General features: G+C 41.0%; 1 protein-coding gene across 1 annotated transcript in view; it reads right to left on the bottom strand.

Annotated features, from left to right (window-relative positions):
- The window catches only part of PTPRN2 (protein tyrosine phosphatase receptor type N2), a 1071863-nt gene that overhangs the window by 848520 nt on the left and 198474 nt on the right, over positions 1-24869 (bottom strand). The window contains exons 7-8 of the mRNA XM_075550901.1: positions 3532-3762; positions 2065-2105 (exon numbers count right to left, since the gene is read on the bottom strand). Of these exons, the coding sequence (XP_075407016.1) occupies positions 2065-2105; positions 3532-3762 (272 nt within the window). The remainder of the gene's footprint in view (positions 1-2064; positions 2106-3531; positions 3763-24869) is intronic.

The raw sequence follows: 24869 nt of genomic DNA, 5'->3' as shown, positions 1-24869 counted from the left end.
CTTTAAGAATTGAATTAATGCCCTAAGGTTCTTAAATGGGAAAAAAATTAATGACTGTCACAGTGAGTGAGTATTATCTGTAACCAAGTCCTTTTTCAAATTGCTTTCTAAAACCGAGTTGTAATAATGAAAATGTTCCATAGACTGTGATTTCCAATATATTAGTCCCAAGCCACATGTAACTAATGAGAAGCTGAAATCTGGTTAGCACATGGAGAGACTTACATTTTAATTGAAATTAATTAAAGTTTATATTTAAATAACTATGCAGCTCAACTATGCAGCCACCATAGTGGACAGTTATTATTATCGGTAGGTGCTGTCCAACTGGCTGTGGCCCACAGTGACCCTATGTTCTGCAGAAAGAAGCACTGCCCCGTCCTGCTCCATTCTCACCAGTGATATGTTTGAGCCACTGTTGCAATCCATCTCATTCGGGGTCTGCTTCTTCTTCACTATCTTCCAGCGAGTGTGGTATCGTTCTCCATGGACCGGTCTCTCCTAATAACATGTCCAATGCACAGGAGACAAAGTCTAGGTATCCCCCTTCTTCTAAGAAGCCATCTGGTTATATTTCTGCTGAGACAGATTTATTTGTTCTTCCGGCAATCCATGTCAATATTCTTCACCACCAATTCTGAGGTTTGTACTCATTGTCCATCTTTCACATATAGATGAGGCAACTGAAAATACTTGGCTTGGGTCAGGCACGCCTATAGTGCTCAAATCAACATGTTTGCTCCGTAACACTTTAAAGAGGTCTTTTGTCAGATTTGCCCAATGTCAGGCATCATTTTATTTTTTGTTTGCTGCTTCCAAGAGCCTTGATTTGGGATCTAAGCATGATGACATTCTTGCTGATGTCAATGCTTTTTTTGCAGTTTATCATAATGCTGTCTATTGTTCCAGGTCTGAGGCTTTCTGGTTCCTGCACATTAAGGTGCAAGCCCACGGAAAGCTGCAGTCGATGATTTCTATCACTAAGGCCTTCAAGTCCTCTTTGCTTTCACCAAGCAAGATTGTGCCATCTTCATACTGCAGTGTCCGTGAGCTTCCTCCCACTCTGCTGCTCTCCTGGTCTCCCGTGATCCAGCTTCTGTCATTCTTGGCTCAGCATATGATTATGCATAATGAGAGGATGCTACTGCTACCGCACGCCTTTCCTGATTTTAAACCATGCAGCCTGCCGGTATCTGGTGCAAACAACAGCTTCTTGGCCTATGCACAGTTTTCACATGAGGACGATGAAATATTCAGGGATCCCCATTCTTCCCAAGAGTATCTATAGTTCATTATGAGCCACACACTCACTCTTTCCATCACCTCTTTTGAAATTGCCTTGAGTTCCTGGAAGTTACCTGTTGAGGTATTGCTTCAACCTTTTCTGTATTATCTTCAGCAAAATTTTACCTTTGTGTGGCACTAATGCTACTTTCCAATTATTTCCATATTCTATACAATTATCTTTCTTTGGAATGGGCACAAATAGGAATCTCTTGGTTGACCAGACAGCCGGCTTCCAAATTTCTTGGCATAACTGGTAAGTGTTTCTAGAGCTGTATCAGTTATCTGGAACATTTCAATTGGAATTCTATTAATTTCAATGGACCTGTTTTTTGCTAATTGGACAGAGTACACCTAAATTATCTACACTCTATAAATGTTCCTTTATTTTAAAATCCTTAGATGATAGCTTATACAAGGTGATGTCAAGTATTTAAAATTGACATATAATGTTGTTATTTGGTATCTCTGGATGCAGAAATTGAAAGAAATATCAATATTCTTCTTTGTGAACAACCATACCTCTTAAATTCCTGCAATGGCTAAATATTAGTTTTAAAGTCTGAAAATAAGTGGCATTGTATTATTTAAACATAGACAGTATGGGATATACAGTTTTTATATTTTTTCTCTACTTGGAAAATATGAGGTGCTTCCCCCACTTTGTTTTCAGCAAAACATTAAAACTTTGTATTCCATAAAACCCCCCACTCATTAAAAAATTACTGATACCACTCTAGGCTTTAATTAAACTAAATATTTAGAGACATTCCATCTTACCTCTTCATAAAATTTGTCATCATCTTCTTGTACTCTGTTATCTGCAAAAGACAGGAGCATGATCAAACTCCTTGTCAAGAATGTCATCGCAAGGTGTCACCGCATGGAAAAAGATAATACACAGAATCCTTCTTTGCAGAAGATTGAGCATAGTGACGTTGGTCTAATTTCTCATATAAAGTAAATGTATTCTGTTCGTAGCACAAATAATCGTGTTCCATCAACTTCATGCAAAAGGAGGGCTGTTGACTAAGTGAATTATAGACATGAGAGCGTTCATAATTTACATAACTCAGTTCCATGGCCTTCTGTATTAGAGATAATGCTAGCCCACACTGAGAAAACTCCATTATACCTAGCAGCAGGTAATATTTACAAACAACGAGCCTGTCGTCTCTAGTCCAAACCACTAAACAGTCCAGGTAACTGCAGACTTCATTGACTTGGGTTATCTGACTGTGGTGGTCACTCCTGTCTAATGAAACATGCCGACAAGGTCCAACAGAGCACAATGCATTGCACTTGCTTCAAGCTGGGGCTTTAGTTCTGTGGGGACACCAGTCATGTCCGAGAGACCTTTTATATTCCTCTTAGTCCACCGGGGAAGTGGTGATTCTTTTTACTTGATTGGTAAACACCAACCATTGATACGAGGAGTTTCATTATATGTTCCTACATTGTATTCATTGGTCTCATAATGCTTCCAAACTCCAAGTCAGCCTTTACCTCAACCAACAGAGAAAACAGGAACACATCTTCCATATGTGTTTGTTACATGCCTACTTTGAGCAAGTACTTTGTTCGACGTGTTCAGGTACATCCAAAGAATCTCAACCGTAAGCAGGCATCTCCCTGTCCTTGCAGGCGCACAGGGCAGAGCGGAACTGCTCCCCTGGATTTCGGAGACTGTAAATAGGGCAACAACCCGCCTCATTTTCCCTTCATGGGATGACCCATGAGTTTGAATCACTGGCCTTGTGATTAGCAGTCCAATGTTTAACCCTCTGGACCATCAAAGAAGTCAATGTCCCCATGTGTTCCCAGAAACAGCCTCAGAGGGTGGGTGTGGGCTCCAGGTAGACGTCTGCATTAACCCTTTCCACTTTATCATTCCAACACTTGACAATACTCACTCTCACTATCCAAATACAAATGCCTCTTCTCACTATTTGTCATCTTTCTATCTGAACCTCAGCAGAGAAGAATTACACCTCCTTGCAGAGAACAATTTGCCTTTCAACATAATTGCACTGGAAGGCTCAGCCTGTTAAGAAAGCTTTTAGAGGCCAAGTTCAAACAGATAAAAATCACTAATACAAATCCCCATCTCTCCAGCAGCAAGACTGCATTAAAGCTTTGGTAAGCCTGCAGATCTCTGAACAGCTCCAAGACCTCATCCCACCCCTGCAAATACCTGCAACTGCCAATGTCAATGATTCCACAAGCTGGAAGAGTCACGTCATATACCTGTGTCACCCTTCTTGTCGTCTTCATAAAATGCTGCTGCTGAGCTGCCCGCCTCTTCCCTTGGCTTTCCACCAGCTTCGCTCCTGCCACTCTCCCGATCCTCTCCTGCCCCTGCATCGTGCATGGCGTCAGCAATTACACTGGCGACGGCACCAAGATCCAGGAGATCCGGATTGTCCACGTCGACCTGGTGCTTTCGGAGGTCCTTCAGGAGATTCTGAATGAGTGTGTCTAAAGTGCACACACACAAATGAAACACAGTTACATTACGCATTGAAATAATCTAAAGATGTGATAGCAGGCCTGACTGTCAGGAAATATACCAGGGATACCCAAATAGAAAGGATACAAGGAGCCCTGGATGTGCCGTGCATACAGGTTGGGCTGTGATCCCCACAGTCAGCAGTTCAAAACCCACAGCTGCTCCTTGGGAAAAAATTGGAACGTTCTACTCCTCTAAAGAGTTCCCGTCTGGAAAACTTTCTACACTGTGGCTATGAGCTTTTATCCAAATATATTGAGCCAAGTTTCCATTGGTATCAAACAAGGTGGGTACTTAAATATATATATATATATATATATATATATATATATTTGTTTTACATTTTTCAATTTTAATTACACACAAACACACAAAACTCAGGCTATTGTTATAGTGTAATGCCATTTAATGATCAAAATAGAAGCATATAAGAGAGAATGAATTCATGAAGAATTAATTCAGTCATCAGACTGACCCATCACTCATTGGAATGTGGCCGATTATGACCCATCTGAACTTTTTATAGGGTTTTTGAGACTATATCTTTATAGGAACAAATAGTCACATCTTTCTCCCATGGAGGACTTGTTGGGTTTGAACCACCAACCTTGCATTAGCAGTCGATTGTTTACCCAACCGCATAAGTAGAGCTCCTTCATTAGTCTGATTCAGAGGACTGAATGTGATACTGTCTTATCATTTTCAGAGTAGAGATGGATTGGATTGGATCATCCAAAATGTGTGTTTACAGCAGGTGTCCTCAAACTTTTTAAACAGGGGGCCAGCTCACTGTCCCTCAGACCATTGGAGGGCCGGGCTATAGTTAAAAAAACAAACAAAAAAAACTATGAACAAATTCTTATGCACACTGCACGTATCTTATTTTGAAGTAAAAAACAAAATGGGGCAAAAACATCCGGCGGGCCAGATAAATGTCCTCGGTGGCCCGCGGGCCACAGTTTGAGGACCCCTGAACCCTTGTACTAAAGCTACGGTCCGGTTTGGAAATAAACATTTGTTGCTGTTGTGTAAGGTCACTGAGGGGTACAAGTGACCGTGAACCTAAAGAGTGGTCTGAGCCAATCCACAGTCTGCACAGCAGAAAGGTCTCCGTAACGATTACAGCCAAGGAAATCGATTCTACTCTACACTGCCCGGGGTTGTCATGAGCCTGAATAAACCCCACAGCAGTGTGTGTGTGTGTGTGTGTGTGTGTGTGTGTGTGTGTGTGTGTATGACATCTGACACCGGAGTGGGGCAAACCTAACCATGTCTACCTGATGCAGAGTCCACATGGAAACTCCTCTACAGAGGGAACACTGATAGGAGGAACGCTTCAGGCTACTCAGCAGGCAGGGTCCCCAGCCCCGTGACCTAATGTTCCAATTTAGATGTTTAACCTCCAGAATGTGACACCATAAATGATTGTTTGTCAAAGCCTCGTATTTATGGTTCTTTTTGCAATGGAATCACTAGATAAGCAAGCCAATTTCTGATAAAAGAACTCAACTTATTTAACCAGGGCATGGAAACACATGAATTGCTGCTCCTATAAAGATTACAAGAAAAGAGCCCTACTGGGACATTCTACTCTGTTGTATAGGGTCCTGATGTGTTGGAATTTACTTGCTGACAAAGTCTCAACTAAGTTGACCTAAGTGATATTAGAGAAGACACACACACACACACACACACACACACACACACAATACATTGGATGTTCACCAAGATAGAGCTTTTGTTGGGCCATCAAATAATTTTCAATATACATTATAATATTAAAACTGAATAGATTACATTTTCTAAATACTATGGAATTCAATTAGAAATCAATTGCAATAAAACATATAAGAAAGTCCCCAAACATTCAAAAGTTACTTAACACAAACCTGAAAAAGGGATCATAGGGAAATTAACCTACTCTTAAGATAATGATGATAAAAATATATGTATGATATCAAAGTGTATAGGCTGTAAACTATAGCATGTTTGGAAGGAAAACAGTTTCGTTGCTTGTATTAGAAAACCAATAAGGTTTAACATTAATAATCTGAGTTTCAATCCAAGAAGCTATTAAACAAATTAGTAAGTTAAGGTGAGTAAGAAGAAAATAATAAAGATAAGAAATTAATTCAATAAAATTGGAAGCAGACAATTAGAAAAATTGACAAGGTTTAAGTTGATATTTTGAAAAGTAATAAACTTTTGGAAAAATAAAGTTTGAATAAAAAATAATTTAATAAATATAATTAAAATAAAATTAAAAATTAGGAAAAACAAAAATTATTAATATCAAGAATAAGATATTTTCAGATATCCATTTAAAAGGAGCCTGGATGGCACAAAAGCGAAGCACTCTGCTGCTGATCAAAAGGCGAGTGGTTCAAACCCACCCAAGGGTCTGAGTAGAAAAGGCCTGGAGATCCGCTCCTACAAAGATTTAAAAAAACACAAACTTGCTGCCATTGAGTCAATGCTGACTCAAACCCTCCATGAGTCTCCAAGACCGTAACTGTTTACAGGAGTAGAAAGCCGAGTCTTTGTCCCTCGGAGCGGCTGGTGGCTTTGAACTGCTGACCATGAGGATCACAACCCCGAGCCACCAGGGCCCCTCCTATAAAGATTACAGCCTGGAAAACACAATAGGGCAGTTTTAGTCTGTCACATGGATCCGCTATGATTCAAAGTCAACTCAGTGACACTAACAGCAGCCATTCAAAGGAAATATAACATTATTATAATATGTCCCCAAAGGTGACAATTTAAATGAAACAATGAAATCTATTGAATGACACCAAAATTTTAAATATTCACAGGAAAAAAAAAAAACAAAAAGAACCTGGATGTTGAAGCTCAAACTCACTGCTATCAGGCTCTAACTCACAGCAATGCTACAGGACGGAGCAGAACTGCCCCTGCGGGTGTTTCCAAGACTGTAAGTGTTTATGAGAGCAGAAAGCCCCCTCCGTCTCCCCAGGCACCACTGGGGAATGTTAACAATAAGGTTCCAAGCCTAGAACCTTACTACTATGCCACCTGAGTTCCTTCAAGATATAATAACTACCTCAAAAAAACTTGGAAGATTCACGCTACTTGATCTGAAAGTTTAATATAAAAATCTAGCAATTAGACAATACATTACTTGAACAAGCCTACATATTTTAATGGAACAAACAAACATAGGTTTATAGTCAACTGATTTCAACAAAGGTGCCATGACCATCCAATGGAGAAAGATAAAAGAGAAAGTAATGAAGCTAGACTCCTACAACCCAGGAGAAATTAAACTATTTTTTTTAGAGATGAAGCTTAGTAAAAGTCATGATATAAACATGAAGTTTCCAAGGAAAGATGTTCTCCTTTGTTGGAATAAATAAACATTTCTCAGAGCATGCACACATTACTCTAAAGAAGAAAATAGGATAAAAGACTTGACCCAGAATATACAAAATATTCCTACAATAATAAAACGCTCCAACCAAAACAGGCAAAAGAGTTGAACATCAACTTCTGTAAATATACAAATGGCCAATTAGCACGAGAAGAGATACTCAATATTATTAGAAATCATTGGAAGGCGAATTAAAATCCATTAAGTACATTCTTTACCCACTAGAATGACTAAACCGAGTCATGGTGACACAGATAAAAACATGTCCAGTGGTTCAAATCTATCAGCTGTTCTACAGGACAATGGTGATGCCATCTGCTCCCATAAAGTCACAGCCCTGAAAGCCCCATGGGCCAGTTCCACTCTGTTCTCTAGGGCCACTCTGAGAAGGCCACAAGGAGCAGTGTTGGCACAGTAGCACACAACCACAGAAGGACAAAATTTAAGTGTGACAACCCATTTCACATAGGATTTGGAGAAACAGCAAGTTTCATACATTCTTTACTGGTATCCAAAGTCACGGTCATCGAGTCAATGTCAACCCATAAATACCCTACCAGTCAGAGTAGGACTACACTTTTTGACTTTCCAAGGATAATTTTTTTAATGGGAGTGGAAAGTTTCATTTTTCTCTCATGGAACAGCTGATGGCTTCGAACTGCTGACCTTGTAACCATGGTTACCAGTGCAATGCAGAGCCCACTACAGTACCAAGATCCCTCCCAGTACTGATGGAGGTAAAGAATTTGGAAATGTAAATGCTGGGAAACAGTTTGAGGACTAGTTATTAAGGTAAGCACACCTACCACATTCCTTAGCAACAGTGATCTTAGGTATTTAAAACTGAAAAATTAAAGTCTATGTCAACAAAGGATTTGTATAGGAAGGGGTAGAGGAGACGTAACTGCTAAACAAACATACTTCTCACCATACACTTAAAGTCTGTGCATACTACTATTATAACATTGACCTTAAAAATAATAGTAAACAAGCATATTCTAAATAAATGTAATGGATTTCCACTTCTGAACTTTGAAGGGAAAAGAAAACACACAACCCAAACCTGACTTTCTTTTCATATGTGTTTACTGCTGAGGTCCTAAGTAAATGTTTATATCAGAAAATTATCATCAAAACATCTCTGCCTGCATGAGAATCTTGACATAGTGATTTGCTGTTTATAAAATATCTCCATGGACCTTACTCAGGTTTTTCATCAACCCTGTAGACTAAATGAACTGGGAATTACTTTCTGCTTCTTTAAAATTAAGAAGTAGAGGCTTGTATGTGTTGGTTTCTTTTTTAACTTCTTTTATTTTTCAGTTATCTTTCCTTTAAGCTATCAAGAGTGGCCTGGTAGTTTGCCCCTCTCTTTTCCCTACCAAAAGGCAAGAGAAAGCTGTGAACATTTCTTAATAACTCACTGCCAGCACGTCTATTTCAATTTATAGCAACCTTTCAGGGCAGAGTAGAACTGTCCTACTGGGTTTCTACAACTTTGGGTCTTCATGGAGGCAGACAGCCTCAGCCTTCTCGAGTACAATGACTCATGGGTTCAAACAAGGGACTTTGCCGCTCAGTGTCTAGCCCACGATGTCGCCAGGTCTCTTTCTGTGGACCTTAAACCCCCCAGAGTACTGTGTAAGCTTGTCATGCTTACCCTGTGGGAGACAAAACAATGTGGCCTCTAGAAAACCTCTGAAGTCTGTCTCATGCTGACATGCCAATAGTCACTACGGGATCATCGACCACCCTTAACCAAAATCTTCCAAAACAAGTTTACCCATTTTATACCGACACTATTAGAAAATGTACACTGCACTGAATAATCCAAATCCTCTCATTTCATAGTGACCCTGCAGGATGACTTGCAACCAGAAAACAAAACTGCCATTGAGTCACCGCTGACTCAAGGCCATCCTATAGGACAGGGTGGAACTTCCCCGTGGGACTCGGAGACTGTAACTCTCTACGGGAGTAGAAACTTCCACTTTCTCCCTCGGAGGAGCAGGTGGTTTCAAAGTGTTAACCTCACAGTTAGCAGTCCAACTCACAGCCATTAGTGTCCCTGGGCTCCTTTTCAGGACAGAATAGAACTGCCCAAACAAGGTTTCCAGGGCTGTAACTGTAATCTTCCTGAAGGCAGCCCACTTTCTTCTTCAGGGCGGCTCGTGGGTTAAACTACAGACCTTTGGGTGAACAGCCGAAAACTTTTAACCACCGAGGAACCATGATTGTACTGTAAATGAGAATGTCTCCGTTCATTCTGCTCTTAGTCTCTGTTTCTTAGTGGAGACTGCATCCCTGAATTAGCTTTAAAGCCGTCGGACAACTTTATCTGCTCAATAAAAACATTATGCCCATGATAAAGCATGACAGGAGAACCGTGTTTGGGTTATCTAGATAGCACGGATTTTTTCAAAGATAAGCAGAATCGAATTCCAGTTCTGTGAGGGAGGGAGAGAGAGCAGTCAGTCTTACCCATTCTATAGGGGGATTCTGCAAAGGTTATACATAAACAATTAAGAGTGTCTCTTTCTGAATGTTTCAAGCCATACACCTTCACCTGATGAATCTGTCTTACAAAGCAAGGAGTCCCTGAGAGTTTTCTGTGATCTTATGATTTGAAATGATGTACTCCATCCATCTTTACTTAACATTTCATCGTGATGATTAATTAAGGTCCCTCCAGGAATTAACATAATTAGATCCTGTATTAGGCTTTTTTGAAATACAACATTCCATGAAGTTCAGTCATGATTGCGGTCCAAGGCTGGTCTTTAAAATAAGGATGTACAGCAAATGTGGACATAACATGGGTAGTCTATAGGACAAAGATTTGGGCTGGAACTCAGAACCTGCCTACTATTGTCCAGGAAGCACCCCGGCCCTTTGCTGAGCCATTACTAAAAGCCAAGAACCACTTGTCATGAGTGGCAACACCTTCCTTACCACCCAAGGGGACACCAGAGACATACCAAAATTGTATCCTTTTTCATCTCCTTCGCTAGACTGTGAGGCTCAGAAAACAAGGGCCTGTTTTCTGGTTTTGTTTTTTATCACGCTGCATCCCAGAGCCTCAGACAGTGCCTGGGACACAGCAGTCCTCATGGAACGTTAACTGACTAAGGGTTTGCCTGAAAACATAACTGGCAGCAGCTAACTTGGGCAGGGAAGGGGGGGCATAGAGTGCTCCCTTCTTGTAAACAAAAATATCCCCAACAACACAGAACTGCCTGCCTGATGTGGAACAGTTGTCCCTTTGCAGAAGCGACAAGAGGCTGAAGGTTTGAACAATGCCACATCAACAATATCTGCACACCTGCTCTTTCCAGGCTGACAGAAGGAACATGCTGTTTTATGAAAAGATAAAAGATGTACTTTGAAATTAAAGGTGCTCACCTGTCACAGTCACTGCCGCTGTTTATTTTTTGGGGGGAAAATTGTTTACCGTTGTTTTTAAAACCAGAAGGCACTCTCTTGAACCCCGTAACTGAGTAACAAGCAAACACATAACCTTTACCTTTTACTCCATTCTACCCTGACCAAAACAAATAAGTACTGAAGTCGACTTTCCTGGCACACTTATCTCAGTCTTATCTCTCCACTCTGCTTCCCTGTGTTAAATGGCTATGAGAAAGGACTCCTTGGAATAAGCAAGGGCGGGGAAGGAGTGCGGAACAGCGTGTCAGGGAGAAGCAAGTGGTCCTGTGCACGGCTTTGGTCTGAGCTCTAACAGTGCCTTGGGTTCGTTCCAATAGGCAAACAGCAAACCCCCATGACCCGCCTCCTGCAAGCGTCTATCACAGCCAAAGCCCCAAAGGCCAGCCAGTGCAGCGTCCTAATGATGAGGGATGTGGAACATTACAACTCAAAGGAAATTGGCAGGACCACTTCCCATGGGGTACTGCCTCTCCACACCACTCACTCCTGCTCGGGGTGCAGCAGGGGAGGACTGCACCTGCCCGCAGTGGGAGGTTGTGTTCCATCTCATCTACGAAGCTGCCCTTGCTGCCCCTCCATGCTGCCTGCCAGACCTCTCGATTTGAACTTGACCCATCTGAAGAGAGGAAGCAGATGAAAGTGGGCAATACATAAACCTTTAGAAATAAAAAGAGCAGCTATAGTTTATGTAGAACATAGGGACAGATTCAACAGCAGTTCTGTCTCTCCACCACGTCACTTGGACAGGGGAGCTGAGGCAGGAGGGAGGAGCAGCTGACTTCTCTGCCCCCGGAGACCATGGGCTCCCAGCACTTGCTTCCAAGGTTTGAGAGACCACCTCTTAAGCAAAGTCCACCTGCTCCAAGTATGTTCCTAACCAACAGCAGAGACCTATTCTGATGCCACCAAGTGTCACAGTCATACACTCTGTGTCAACAGATCCTTCCTGCCATGCCAACAGAGAAAAGCAAACAAAAAGGGATTCTCCAAACACTAGCCTTGGAATAAGCAGACTCCACAATATCGCACAGGCACCATCCGTTGCTGCCCAAGCGGCCTTCCAGATCTCCAAGGCAACAGAGTGGTAGGGGCATCCAAGCCATTAACCGGAGTTCCCAATGGGCACAGATCTGAACTGCGAGGCACAAAACCCACCGAATCCACTTAAATGCTGTAAGGGCTGTTTAGAGAGACTGCCTGCAGGTCCAGAAAATTAGGGGAGTTTTTTTGTGGGCAAATATGAAATAAAATTTCAAAATATATTCTTCTGTGTGGCCACCACACACACTCAGTAGCCAAGCTGTGACCCCACGGTGCCACCAGGCCTTACAAGCCTCCCACAGGGGCAGAAATGGTGCTTTGCTGAAAGGTGGATGAGTGAAAATTCTATCGACTTCTTTGTAAGGTTGGTTCAACTTTTATCATATTAAGTATTTCCCATACAAACATGATGGTTCGTCCTATAGCCAAAGATGAATTTTTTTTGGCCCTCTACAGTTGTTTATATAAGATGGTGTGTGTGCGTGTGTGTGTGAAGTATTCCGTTTTATGTATAGTATTGCTAGAAGGAAGGGCGACCGAAAAAATGTGAAAATAAACGAAAAAAGAAAGAAGACATTGGAAAAGCCCAGGGCAAATCAGCAAGCATTGCTATTGGGGTTCAAGTTCATATATGTATGGGTGTAGTCCACACAAAACATAGTTAAAGAATTCTCAGTGATCAGTGGGGGGCTGCAGATAAGTTCTCTTGATAATACATTTGTTTTAGTCTCTTAAAAGAGCTTAAAAAAGTAGAATTAAAACCATGGCTTCCAAGGGGATCTACTGGGCCCGCTCAATTCAAGGCAGAGACATTAGATCAGAAGGTTATGAAAACTGTTTTCGGGGATCCCAAGTGACTTGTCTTGATAGATTATCTTGAAGTATGGAGGACAACCATGGGACTTATTAAGAAGCGGTTTTAAGAAAACTCAAAAGTGCATTACTGAGGCAAAGTCTACAAAAGTGCCTAGGAGTTGCTTTCCACACACCGGCGTAGGAGGATACTATCCAGAAGACTCTCTGCATCTACCACATAGCCACGATCCTGCCCCTTCAAATTTAAAAAAAAAGACGCATTTAAAAGGAGCATAAATAGAATCGCCTGAGGCTGAAAATTTGTCATTTTAGCATGGTATAATTGAAGAGTGCTTAATTCTTCCAGAAAGCTAGACCTAAAAAAACACCAGACTTTAGAAATGCATACTAAATAGTAAACAAACAAAAGCAACTGCAGTCCAATCTGATCCCACCACACCGAAGCAAAACACTGAAGTCGTGCAACAGAACAGCAGGGGAACAGAGCAACGAAGTGCCCAGAGAATACCAAAAATAGACTTTGGGGCCAGGACTTGGCACCCTATCAGACTCAATCAGAAAAAAACTCCTAAAGGCCAACAAACAGTCCTTGAACTAACTACAGACTTTTCTTTGTTGTTGTTGCTGTCATCGGCTTTTTGTTGTTATTGTTGTTTTCTTTTCTTTTGTTGCTGTGTTTTGCTCTGTCTTGTTTTTGTGCATGTTATTATCTCTAAAGGTCTGTCTAAATAAGATAGGCTGGATGAACAATCCGGAGGAGAAAACAATGAGAACAATGGTTCCCAGCAGACATGGGAGAAGGGGAGGTGAGGGGAAAGGAAGTGGTGTTAAGAAACTCAAGGACAAGGGAACAACAAGTGATCCAAAATCGGTGGTGAGGAAGCTGTAGGAGTCCTGGTAGGGCGTGATCAAGAGTAATGTAACCAAGAGGAATTATGGAAACCCAAATGAAGGCTGAGAATGATAGTGGGACAAGAGGAAAGTAAAAGGAAATAGAGGAAAGAATTAGGAGGCAAAGGGCATTTACAGAGGTCTAAATAAAGGCATATACATATGCAAATATATTTACACATGGGAATGGGGAAATAGATCTATGTGCATATATTTATAGGTTTAGCATTAAGGTAGCAGATGGACATTGGGCCTCCACTCAAGTACTCCCTCAATGCAAGAAAACTTTTTTCTATTAAACTGGCATTCTATGATGCTCACCTTCCTGACACAATCGCTGAAGACAAAGCGGGTGCATAAGGAAATATGGTGAAGAAAGCTGATGGTGTCCAGCTATCAGGCTATCAAAAGATATAGCATCTAGGGTCTTAACAACTTGAAAGTAAATAAGTGGCCATCTAGCTGAGAAGCAACAAAGCCCACATGGAAGAAGCACACCAACCTGTGTGATCATGAGGTGCCAAAGGGATCAGTTATCAAGCATCAAGGAACAAAAAAAGCATATCATTTTGTGCTCATCTTCCTGATATGATCACTGAAGACAAATGGGTGCATAAGCAACTGTGACGAAGAAAGCTGATGGTGCCTAGCTATCAAAGAATATAGCACCTAGGGCCTTAAAGGCTTGAAGGTAAATAAGTGGCCATCTAGTTGAGAAACAACAAAGCCCATATGGAAGAAGCATGCCAGCCTGTGTGATCACGAGGTGTCAAAGGGATCAGGTATCAGGCATCAAAGAACAACATATCATATCATTGTGAATGAGGGGGAGTGGAGTGGGGACACAACACCCATCTGTAGGCAACTGGACATCCCCTTACAGAAGGGTTGCGGGGAAGAGACAAGGCAGTCAGGGTGCAGTGTAGCAACGATGAAACATACAACTTTCCTCCAGTTCCTAAATGTTTCCTCTCACTTCCACTATCATGATCCCAATTCTACCATACAAATCTGGCTAGACCAGAGGATGTCCACTGGTACATATAGGAACTGGAAACACAGGGAATCCAGGACAGATGATCCCTTCAGGAACAGTGGTGAGAGTGGCGATACCAGGAGCGTGAAGGGAGGGTAGAGTGGAAAGGGGGAACTGATTACAACAATTTACATATAACCTCCTCCCTGGGGGATGGACAACAGAAAATCTGGCAAAGGGAGACGTCATACACTGTAAGATATGACAAAATAATAATAATTTATAAATTATCAAGAGTTCATGAGACAGGGGGCAGCAGGGAGGGAGGGGGAATATGAAGAGGTGATACCAAGGGCTCAAGCAGAAAGCAAATGTTTTGAGAATGATGATGGTAACAAATGTTCAAATCCGTTTGACACAATGGATGTATGCATGGATTGTGATGAGCTGTATGAGCCCCCAGTAAAATGATTTGAAAAAATGCACACACAAAAAAACAACTACCACAAACTCACTGACATTCTGCTGGTTCCAACTCATAGCAACCCTACTGGGCAGGGTAGAACTGCCCCTGTGGGTTTCCAAGGCTGTACCTCTTTACAGGAGTAGAAAAATTCATCTTTCTCCCTTGGAGCAACTAGTGGTTTTATACTGTTGACCTTGCAGTTAGCAGCCCAATGCATAGCTATGACACCACCAGGGCACCTTTAGAAATGTGTACACTTAAATAAAGGCTGTGTTGAGAAAGAATAGCTTCCAATTTTTGTATTTTATTTAATAAATATTTCTATGATTTTTGTAGCAATTCTTTCTAACTTACCTTCATGTGCCTCCAAATTTACATAACCAAAATGGTACAGAAGACATCTGATTTCCCTTGAAGATCTATCCCAATATTTTGTGGTCATTTTCTTGTGTTATTGCAAGGGAAAGAGGCATGGCATCTGTTTCTGATAGTGAAAAGGTGTCCTATCTATTTATGAGTATTTTACAAGAGAGTAGAGCGGTATACTTATGCATCCTATGCTAGAAAATAGTGCTCATTCCTCTCTCAATAAGACAAAAGTCATATTTTCCGGTCTAGCGTGGACTATTATGAACACATGCCTTCTCCTTTTGTCAGAGAAAGAATGAGACCATATTCAACCAAACAAAGAACACAGCTCCGTGGATGAACACAGGGAAAGTGAAAAACTGGAGGAGTGAAGTTTAAAATAAATAAATAAATGACAATTGACAGTCATTGCCCTTGGGAAATCAAGGTAACAGGTTTCATGGCTCGCCAAGGAGGGTGCAAATAAAGATAAAGTCAACTAAAAGGGTATTAACAACCAGGAGTTCATGGAGGAGCACAGTGCAGAGCAGGTTAGAGCAGGGAAGGAACTCTTAGCACATGAATACCCAGTATTGAGTTCTGAATCCCAACACTCTAGACGGAAGTTACATATTTTCTTTCTCAATCCAAAGAATTTAGCATACTCCTTTCTTTGGCTATAGTTATGGCTTATGACTTTTGATTCCCAGGTATATATAAAAAATTCTCTCCCTCATCCAGGACAGATGATCCCCTCAGGACCAGTGGCGATACCTGGAGGGTGGGGGAGAAAGGGGGAACCGATGACAAGGATTTACATATAACCACCTCCCTGGGGGATGGACAACAGAAAAGTGGGTGAAGGGAGACGCCGGGCAGTGTAAGATATGACAAAATAATAATAATTTATAAATTATCAAGGGTTCATGAGGGAGGAGGGAACAGAGAGGCAGGAGGAAATGAGGAGCTGATATTAAGGGCTCAAGTAGAAAGCAGATGTTTTGAGAATGATGATGGCAACATATGTACAAATGTGCTTGACAGCAATGGATGGATTGTGATAAGAGTTGTATGAGCCCCCAATAAAATGATTTTTATAAAAATTATCTCCCTCATAATATGCTATGTCCTTGAGGTGGTTGAGCTGGATTCACTGGAAGAGAAGTTGAATGTTTTCCAGTGGGAAGCATATTACTACTACCAAAAAGGAAGAAAACTATACTATATCCCCAAATACGATCCTATTATGCAGAGAGACAATGGAGCTACAAGTTCAGATTTTAGGCTTGGTCCAGCATGGGTCAGAGCTCCAAGCTTGGGTCTACTGCTCAGTATGGCCTTGGAGAACTTATTTGATTCCATCATTCCCCACCCCCTTATTTGTGCAACGGAAAAGAGGGAGACAGGAATGTGAATCACTTATCCAGCACTACCATATGATAAGCATTTAATAAGCAACACCTTTCTTAATAATGAGGTGAAGATGAGGAATCATTCTGGCCCTCCACTGACTTTCATCCCTTCCGACCCACTCTGAATACAGGTGACTGGATTCCGAAGGGAGGCTCTACTTCAGCTCATTGCAATCCTCAAGTATAAAGAACACACAACCAGAGAGCCAGAGATTCCCCAACTTATTTGGCCTACTCTCTCCTTTACATAAAATAATAATAATACCCGGCACCCAAGTGGTCATTAAAAACGTGTGTACTATCGCCTATAATCTAGGATAAAATAAATATGTATTTTTACAGTTCCCCTGATGTTGCAGATCCTCAAGAGGGCCCTTGCCCACTGGAGGACACAGTATGCTAGCCCCCTAAGAATGGTTACTCATGTCGGCTGACTGCCACTTCCAGTTGTCCCAACATTCAACATTCAGACTAATGCTGAATTATGAATTGTGAGACTGCTCTGTGCCAACATTAATGTATATTAAAAATTTTGAACCTGTCATTTAATCACATACCAGGTTCCAACTCCTCCTTCATCTGCCCATACATCCATTTATTTCACCAATTTATATGGGGCATCTGCTGTGTTCAGGCTTGGAAGCAGTATGGCAGATAATTAAAGATATAGCATTCAGGGGAACTACACTATCATTAACACACACACACACACACACACACTCGTAGCAGAAATAAAAAGGATTTTAGAGGCCAAGTGACTTGTAACAAATTATACAAGCAAACTTTATGTATAGGACAGAATAAAATATTAAAATACGGTAAGAAATTTATGTGACAGCACAACATCCTCTTAAACGACACAAATATTTGCACTGACATAGGATACAAATCGTGACTGATGACAGCATTGCTAAGGTGATGTCTTTTCTAACTTTCAATCCAGCAACTTCCCAATGTTTATAAGATCATCTATTTGTAGATGGCTGCCTAAGTTTTCCTCCTAAAAATTAACAATTATATCTGCATAAACTTAAATCTGATATCTTATATATAAATTTTTAAAAGATAAGCTTTCTCAATTAGCAAATAAAGCTATATTCTACCTCTAACAAGGGAAAAATAAAAATAAAATAGGTCCAAATTAAATATTTTACAGCTAATCTTATATATGTATAATGTGGAAACCTGAGTTATTTGAGCAATACTTTTGGTTAAAAATGTTGAACGAATATCTTAAAAAGAAAATCAATACAAATATGAACAATGAGATAGAATAAAAAGCAAAACAATTGTTTGCCATTCATTAGGCCTTATCATCTCACTGCCACTGAGTCAATTCTGACTCACACAGAGCCTGTATGTAGGCTAGAGAGCTGCCTCTTTGGCTTTCCAAGACTGTACATCTTAATGAAAGCAGAAACTTTCTCTTGTATTCACTGGAGCAGCTTGTGGGTTCAAAGTTTAGAACTACTGACCCTGTGATCAGCAGTGCAACATATCTATGCCACCACCAAGCTTCCTTAGGCTTCCTAATAAGCATCCTAAATGTAAGTGGTCTGTATTACTGTAACAGTGGCATGGAAGATGAAAACACACAGCCATCTAAACGTAAGAGGAAATAGCATAGATGCTGATGGACCAACTCTCCCAAAGATGGAAGGTTTTTCAAAAAGACCTATGATTGCTCCCTGAGGGCACCAGTCCCATCGAAGGAGCCCACTGTGCATAATAACTCACCACAGCCTTCCAAGAACACTTACTAGGCAGGAAAATGGATCAATATATATATGAGAGACTTTTAAACCTGTGTGGAATCAACAATATGTTTCTCGTCAATGTTAACTTCACCAGAACATGCAGCTGACCAGAAAGTTCCATTCCCAAGGAGCTTAGTTGATGGAGGATTTGTTCTGGGTCCATAACAGACACGCTCCCTTTCCTAATGAGGTCATCGCAGTAGACTCCCCACCACCTTTGGATTCTAGTGCGCAACAATAGGTTCCGTGAGGGAATGCTTCTTATCTTTTCTATGATGAAATTGTCAATGGATTTAAGCTGGAAGAGTGATATAATTTGCCAGTGTAATGGAGTCTGGGCATTGTCATTGTTAGCTACCATCAAGTCCATTCTGACTCATTGTGACTTTACGTCCACATAACAAAACCCTGCCAAGTCCTGCCCCAATATCCACCTGGACATGAAGCGATTGAAAATACTATGACTTGGGTTAGGCACACCTTAATCCTCAAATTTAACAACCTTGCTTTCAATACACTTTGAAGAGGTATATTTGATCTCTTGATTGCTGCTTCCATGAGCATTGAGTTTGGATCCAAGAAAAATGAAGGTTTTTCTGTCAATCTTTTCTGTTTATCATGTTACCTATTGTTCCAGTTATGGGGATTTGGATTTCTTTACATTAAGTTGTAATCCAGACTAAAGGCTGCAATTCTTAATCTTCACCACCAAGTGCTTCGAAATCCTCCTGACTGTCAGCAAGTCCCATCAGTAGGCTCCTTAAAGATATGGATGGCAAGACTTAGTCTCACGTCCATTGAACACGTTGTTGGGAGAGACCCATCTGTGGAGAAGGACATCATATTTAGTCCAGTAGGGAGGGCAGCAGAAGAAAAAGGAAGACCCTTGGCAAGATGGATTGACACAATGTCTTCAACAATGGGCTCAAATATAAGCACGATTGTGAAGATGGTACAGGACAGAGGCAGTATTTCATTCTGTTGTACACAGGGGCACTCCGAGTCAGTGAAACAAACATGACGACTATGGTGAAATGATAGCTCATTGTGGCTTTGATGTGCATCTCTATAGTGGCTAGTGATTGCAAGCAATTCTTCTTGTGTTTATTGGTTATCTAAATGTCCTCTTTGCTGAAGTGTCTGTTCATGGCTACTGTTGAACTTTTAGCTAGGTCCTTGTTCTTTTAGTTGTTGAAGTTTTCTATGAATTTTAGAGTTCAAGCCCCTGTCTGTTATGCCATTGTTAATTTTCCTCCAGTCTGTGGGTTCTCTTGACCTCAGTAAAATCTTCTAATACGCGTAAGTATTTAATTTTCATGAGGTCCCTACCATCTAGTTTGTCTTCTTCTGTTTGTATATTTTTACATGTTTGATAAGGTATTTATGTCGTGTAGTAGGGCCCTGCATTTGTTCCCAGATTATCTATTTACATCTCTTTAGTTTTAGTATTTACATTTATATTTTTGATCCATCTTGGGTTCATTTTTGTAATGTGATATATGGCCTCCCATTTCATTTTTAACAAATAGATATTCAATTTTTCATGCACCACGTACTAAAGTGATTATCTCTTCCCCATTCAATGAATTTTGGACATTTATAAAAATTCAGCTGTCCATGAATGGATTGATTCACAACTGGGTTTTCAATTCCATTCAACTTGTGCCACGAAATTGAGCCTTCCTTCCAAAATAAAAATAGTATGCCCACTTGACTGGACCATGATTCTGAAGAGCTTGGAAGTTATGTAATGATATAATTTGGAAATTATGTAGTTATTCCCCATGATGTGATCTGACAGCAATAGATACATAGATAGATTAATGGTAATATTCAAGAGATAAAGGAAAATGTCAACCACTACAGAGAGAGAATGGCACCTACTTTTACCAAGAAAGAAGAGCCAAGGAGTTTTACAGAGCTTAGGACCCTGAACTGGAAGCTCCTAGCTCTATGGAAAGACCTCCAAGGAATGCTGACCTAAAGAGATTTAAAGGATACAAGGATCGCCACCTGACCTGTACACCAACAGAGAGTGAGAGATTGAGCTAGAGAGAGAGAAAAAGAGCAAATTAGAGGGGAAAAACCCTCCTAGACTAGCATATGTCAGACTTCTAGCTTCCTACACTGTGTCAGAATAAATCTTTGTTGTCTGAGCCATCCTCGTGTGGCATGTTTGCTATATCAGCACTAGATAACAAAGACGATTGGCCTATGTGTCTGTCATTGTACCCAAACATAACAATACTCATGGCCATTGAGTCAATACTGACTCACAGTGATCCCCTGTGGGTTTCTAAGACTGTAACTGCTTCCCCAAGGGCGCTGCCGGTGGTTTCTAACTGCTGAGCATGCAGATTGCAGCCCAACGCATAACCGCTATTTTGATGAACAGGTCTAGAGGTAGGTTTTGAGATCTGGAAGTGTGAGGCCCCCTATTATGTTCTTCTTAGGTAGTACTTTGTGTAGCAAGTGCCTCATTGCTTTCCATATAAAGTTGGTGGTCGGTTTGTTTCATCTTTTTAAAGGATGATGGTAGACTCTGGAACAGGATTGCATTATATTTAAAGATCATATTGGGTGGTATCAACATTTTTACAATGTTCCATTTGATATCCTTGAACAGAGGACATTCTTCCACTTATCTAGGTCTTTTTTGAACCAGACTTTTATTGCAGCTTTTGGAAAGACTATAATAAGAAAGATACACTTTCACAATGAAATAAAATAAAAAATATTATACCACCTGCTCTCTTCCAAAAAAGAAACTTTTTAGGTTTCCATTGGTGAAAAGTGACTTCTAGAAAATCATTCTTAACAACAGCAGAATCTGAGTTGTTCATCAGTATATGGTAAGAACCATGCACGCATATTCATAAACACTCCCATAGTATCACTGTCAATTACACATGTGCATTTTATGACACACTGAGTGATCGCCAAGATACTCTCTTTCAGTCAGTGAAAGATGAACAGGAATATTTTTTAAAGAGTCTAAATAGTCCTGGTGGATTAAGGAAGCACCATGGCATGGGAGCACAGTCACATATCATGAGGATCAAAGTGGAAAATTCTTTTGTTCAATCAATTGTACCATATAATTCCAAGATTCCAGCTAGCTTATAATGACATTTTAAGTAGCTTTCAAAGCTCCAAGTGGGCTCTCACAGGGCAATTACATCAAATGTCAGTATATCAAACATGTGTGACCTGAAGTAGATCAGATCGCAATGACTCTGGACTCACAGCTGTTATAAAGCTGACCTATGACAATTGTATGTTTTAATAGGTTCCCCCCAAACAAAACATTATATATTTTGGAGAATAAGCAGCAGGCTGCAGATAACCTCACCATAAAATTGATTCAACAATGAAGATGTGAAACATGCATAACAGCTTTTCTTCTAAGTGCCTTTATCATCTTGTATATATGAAACGTCAGCTAACAACAACATATATAAAAGCACCAACTGTAGCCGTGTCAAAACACATCACCATCACCACCAACATCCTTATCATCATCATTAGCAGCAGCAGGCAGATGAAAATGTATTTCATCCATTTTGCTTAGAGAACAGAGGATACATTGAATTGCTGCAGCCCAACCCTAATGTATTTTCAGACTTCAGATACATTCAGTAGGAGCTTATTAGTTTATTCTGTCCTCATTTAAACTTATACTCAGTGGATACAGGCATAATCATTTATCAACAAGCTGTCTACTTTCACTAAAAACAACCCAAGGAAAGTCAAATGTGTTCTCCAACCAATTTGACGAGCTTAGACTCTGATAGCGAAGTGGCATACAGAGCTCATGGTCTACAACGAACATGCCAACAAGCCAAAACCCCTGTCTTGGATGAAGCATGCACTGCTCTGGCAAGCCACGTCATTATATGCTCAGAGTCTGGTATTCACTCAGTCTAACTCCAGCTCAATTACAGGCAATAGTGAAGCAAATCAGGTGGTGAGAGGGAACTAGCAAGTTAGCTTTGGTGTTAATTATATGATTTCATTTGATGGTGAGTCAAATTGCTTTAAAAAGATTAGATCAGATTCATATTAAATAGTTTCATACTCAGAATGTTAGCTAACTGATGATAAAGGGAAGGGAGTAGGGCAGTATGTCAGTCTGGGTACATTAGAGAAACAAATCCACAGACACTCATATGTATGAAAGAGAGTTTTATACAACAGGTAAGTGCAAATCAAGAAAACATCCCGACCCAGTGCTGCCCAAGCCCACAAGTCCAACATTAGCCCATATGTCTGACACCAATCCACAAAGTCTTCCTCCATCTCACAAAACACACACTATGATGCCAACTGCAGGAGGAAAGCTGAGTCACTGAATGTGTAAGCATCTCAGCTCTGGCAGGGGTCTCCACACAGCTGCTCCAGCACGCAGGGCTGTATTGGGGTAGGTCCATGTGGCTTCTCCTCAGGGATATCTTGCAGGAAATGAGCCTTGCAAGCTGAACCAGGGAACTGGCTAAGGCAGCTACACCCTGGTCTGATCATCATCAGAAAGCAAGAGACTAAAGAACTAGAAAGATGAGGCTGACCGAGCCATTTATTTCTCCACACTTCAATTAACCCCACATGTGTTTACCTGCCAGGTTGACACAATAAATTTTAACTATCTCAGGCAGCTTAGACTTAGGTTGTTTTAGTTAGGTACCATCAAGTAGCTTCTGACCACCCCACCACTACTATCGAATTGCTTCTGATTCATAGCAACCCTGTGCACGGTTTCTGACACGGTGAATCTATATAGGAGAAGACAGCCTCATCTTTTTACCAGAGTAGCTGGAGGATGAGAATGATATCTTGCAGTTAGCCGTCCAATGTACAGCCCCAGCGCTGCTCTTAGAGACCCTGTATATAATAGAACACAATGCTTTCTGGTACTGTATCATTCTCCAAATCCTAGCTATCTTTAAAACCATCATTGTCATCATGTGTCAACCCATTTTTTTGAGGATCTTTCTCTTTTACTGATTGTCCAGGTTACCACACATGATGCTGTTATCCAGAGGCCAGTCCCTCCTGAAAAGCTTGTCTCATACAGTATGTGAGACAAAGTCTTGCCATCCTCCCTTCTAAGGAGTATTCTGGCTCTCGCTCTTCCATGGCAGGTTTGTTTGCTCTCTGGCAGAACATGGTATATTCAATACTCATTGAGAACACCGTATTTCAAACGCTACGTTCATCCTTCTCATTCACTTTCCATCTCTCATATTCGTATGTGACTACTGAACAGATGTACTGTGGCTTGGGGCAGACACACTCTAGTCCTTCAAGTGTAATATTCACCTTTCAGTGTTTCAGAAAGGTCTTTTCAGTAGATTTGCCCAATGCGGCATTTCTTTTGACTTCTTGACTGATGCTTCCTTGGGCATTGATTGTGAATCCAAGAAAATGCAATCCTGAGCAACTTCAGTATTTCTTTTCATCGGGACGTTGTTGATTGATTGGTTCAGTTATGAGGCTTTGCGTTTTAAGTTGAGGTGCCATCCCTACTGAAGACTCCTTTGATCCCCATCAAGAAGTGCTTCCAGCTCTCTTCCCTTTCAGTAAGGTGTATCATCTGCATAGCACACGTCATTGACAAGTCTTCCCACAATGCTGATGCTGCGTTCTTCTTCACACACCCAGCTCCTCAACATTTAATATAAAGAACTTTCTAGTAAACACAGCTGGCTTATAGTGAAACAGACCTCTCGCTGAAGCAATGAGCTCACAGATAAAATACTGTAGACAGGTTTTCTCATGTGGGTGATAGAGAGCTAGTGACTATCTATGTTCCTTTCAACTGAAAAGAATGATTCTAGGTTGGCATAAAAGCCAGGGAAAGCTGTCCCCACGGACATAGAGGAAGGTATGGCTAGTTCAGTCAGGACCAATGAATGTACACCCAGGTACACCTAGACCCGTAAATGATTGCTTGCAATGCTTGCCTGGGCAACCACTGTGGCTTCCATGCCCTAAAGGGCTGCTAACTTGATAGAGGTTGGATTTGAAGGTCTGGCAAGAGGAGACAAGTTCCTATTGTGTCAGACCACAGAGTAGTACCCAGAGGCGTACACCAGTCATCTCCCATCTTCCCCCACTGCAAGAAGGAGTTGGACATTTGCTGACCCCCAGCTATCATGATGGGTGGAAATAGAAGACTTCAGATATTTCACACTGAGCGTGAGACAAAATCTCATGTATGTAAGAGGCTATTTGATAACAGAGGTACCTTCTTCTCTATGTTATGGAAGATGATCAATCGTCGCAGAGCAGACTCTGAGAGGCACCCATTTGACTGCAGAGTGCTCAATATGGTACTTACCAAAAATCAAAAAGGGTCTACAGACATGACTATATTTAGAGAGCTGAACAATGAGTCTACACTTCGCTGTGCGTTCATCCAGGGGCAAGGAAAGCGCATTTAGGTTGTAGCAAAGCACCGATAATATCATCAGGGGATAAAAGCAGGTTTCAAATCTCATGGAATGGATTCGGGAATAGGGCTATGCAAAAGCACTT

Source organism: Tenrec ecaudatus, chromosome 5 (assembly GCF_050624435.1).
Source record: "Tenrec ecaudatus isolate mTenEca1 chromosome 5, mTenEca1.hap1, whole genome shotgun sequence".
NCBI classification, from domain to species: Eukaryota; Metazoa; Chordata; class Mammalia; order Afrosoricida; family Tenrecidae; genus Tenrec; species Tenrec ecaudatus.
This window is presented reverse-complemented; position numbering and strand designations above follow the sequence as displayed.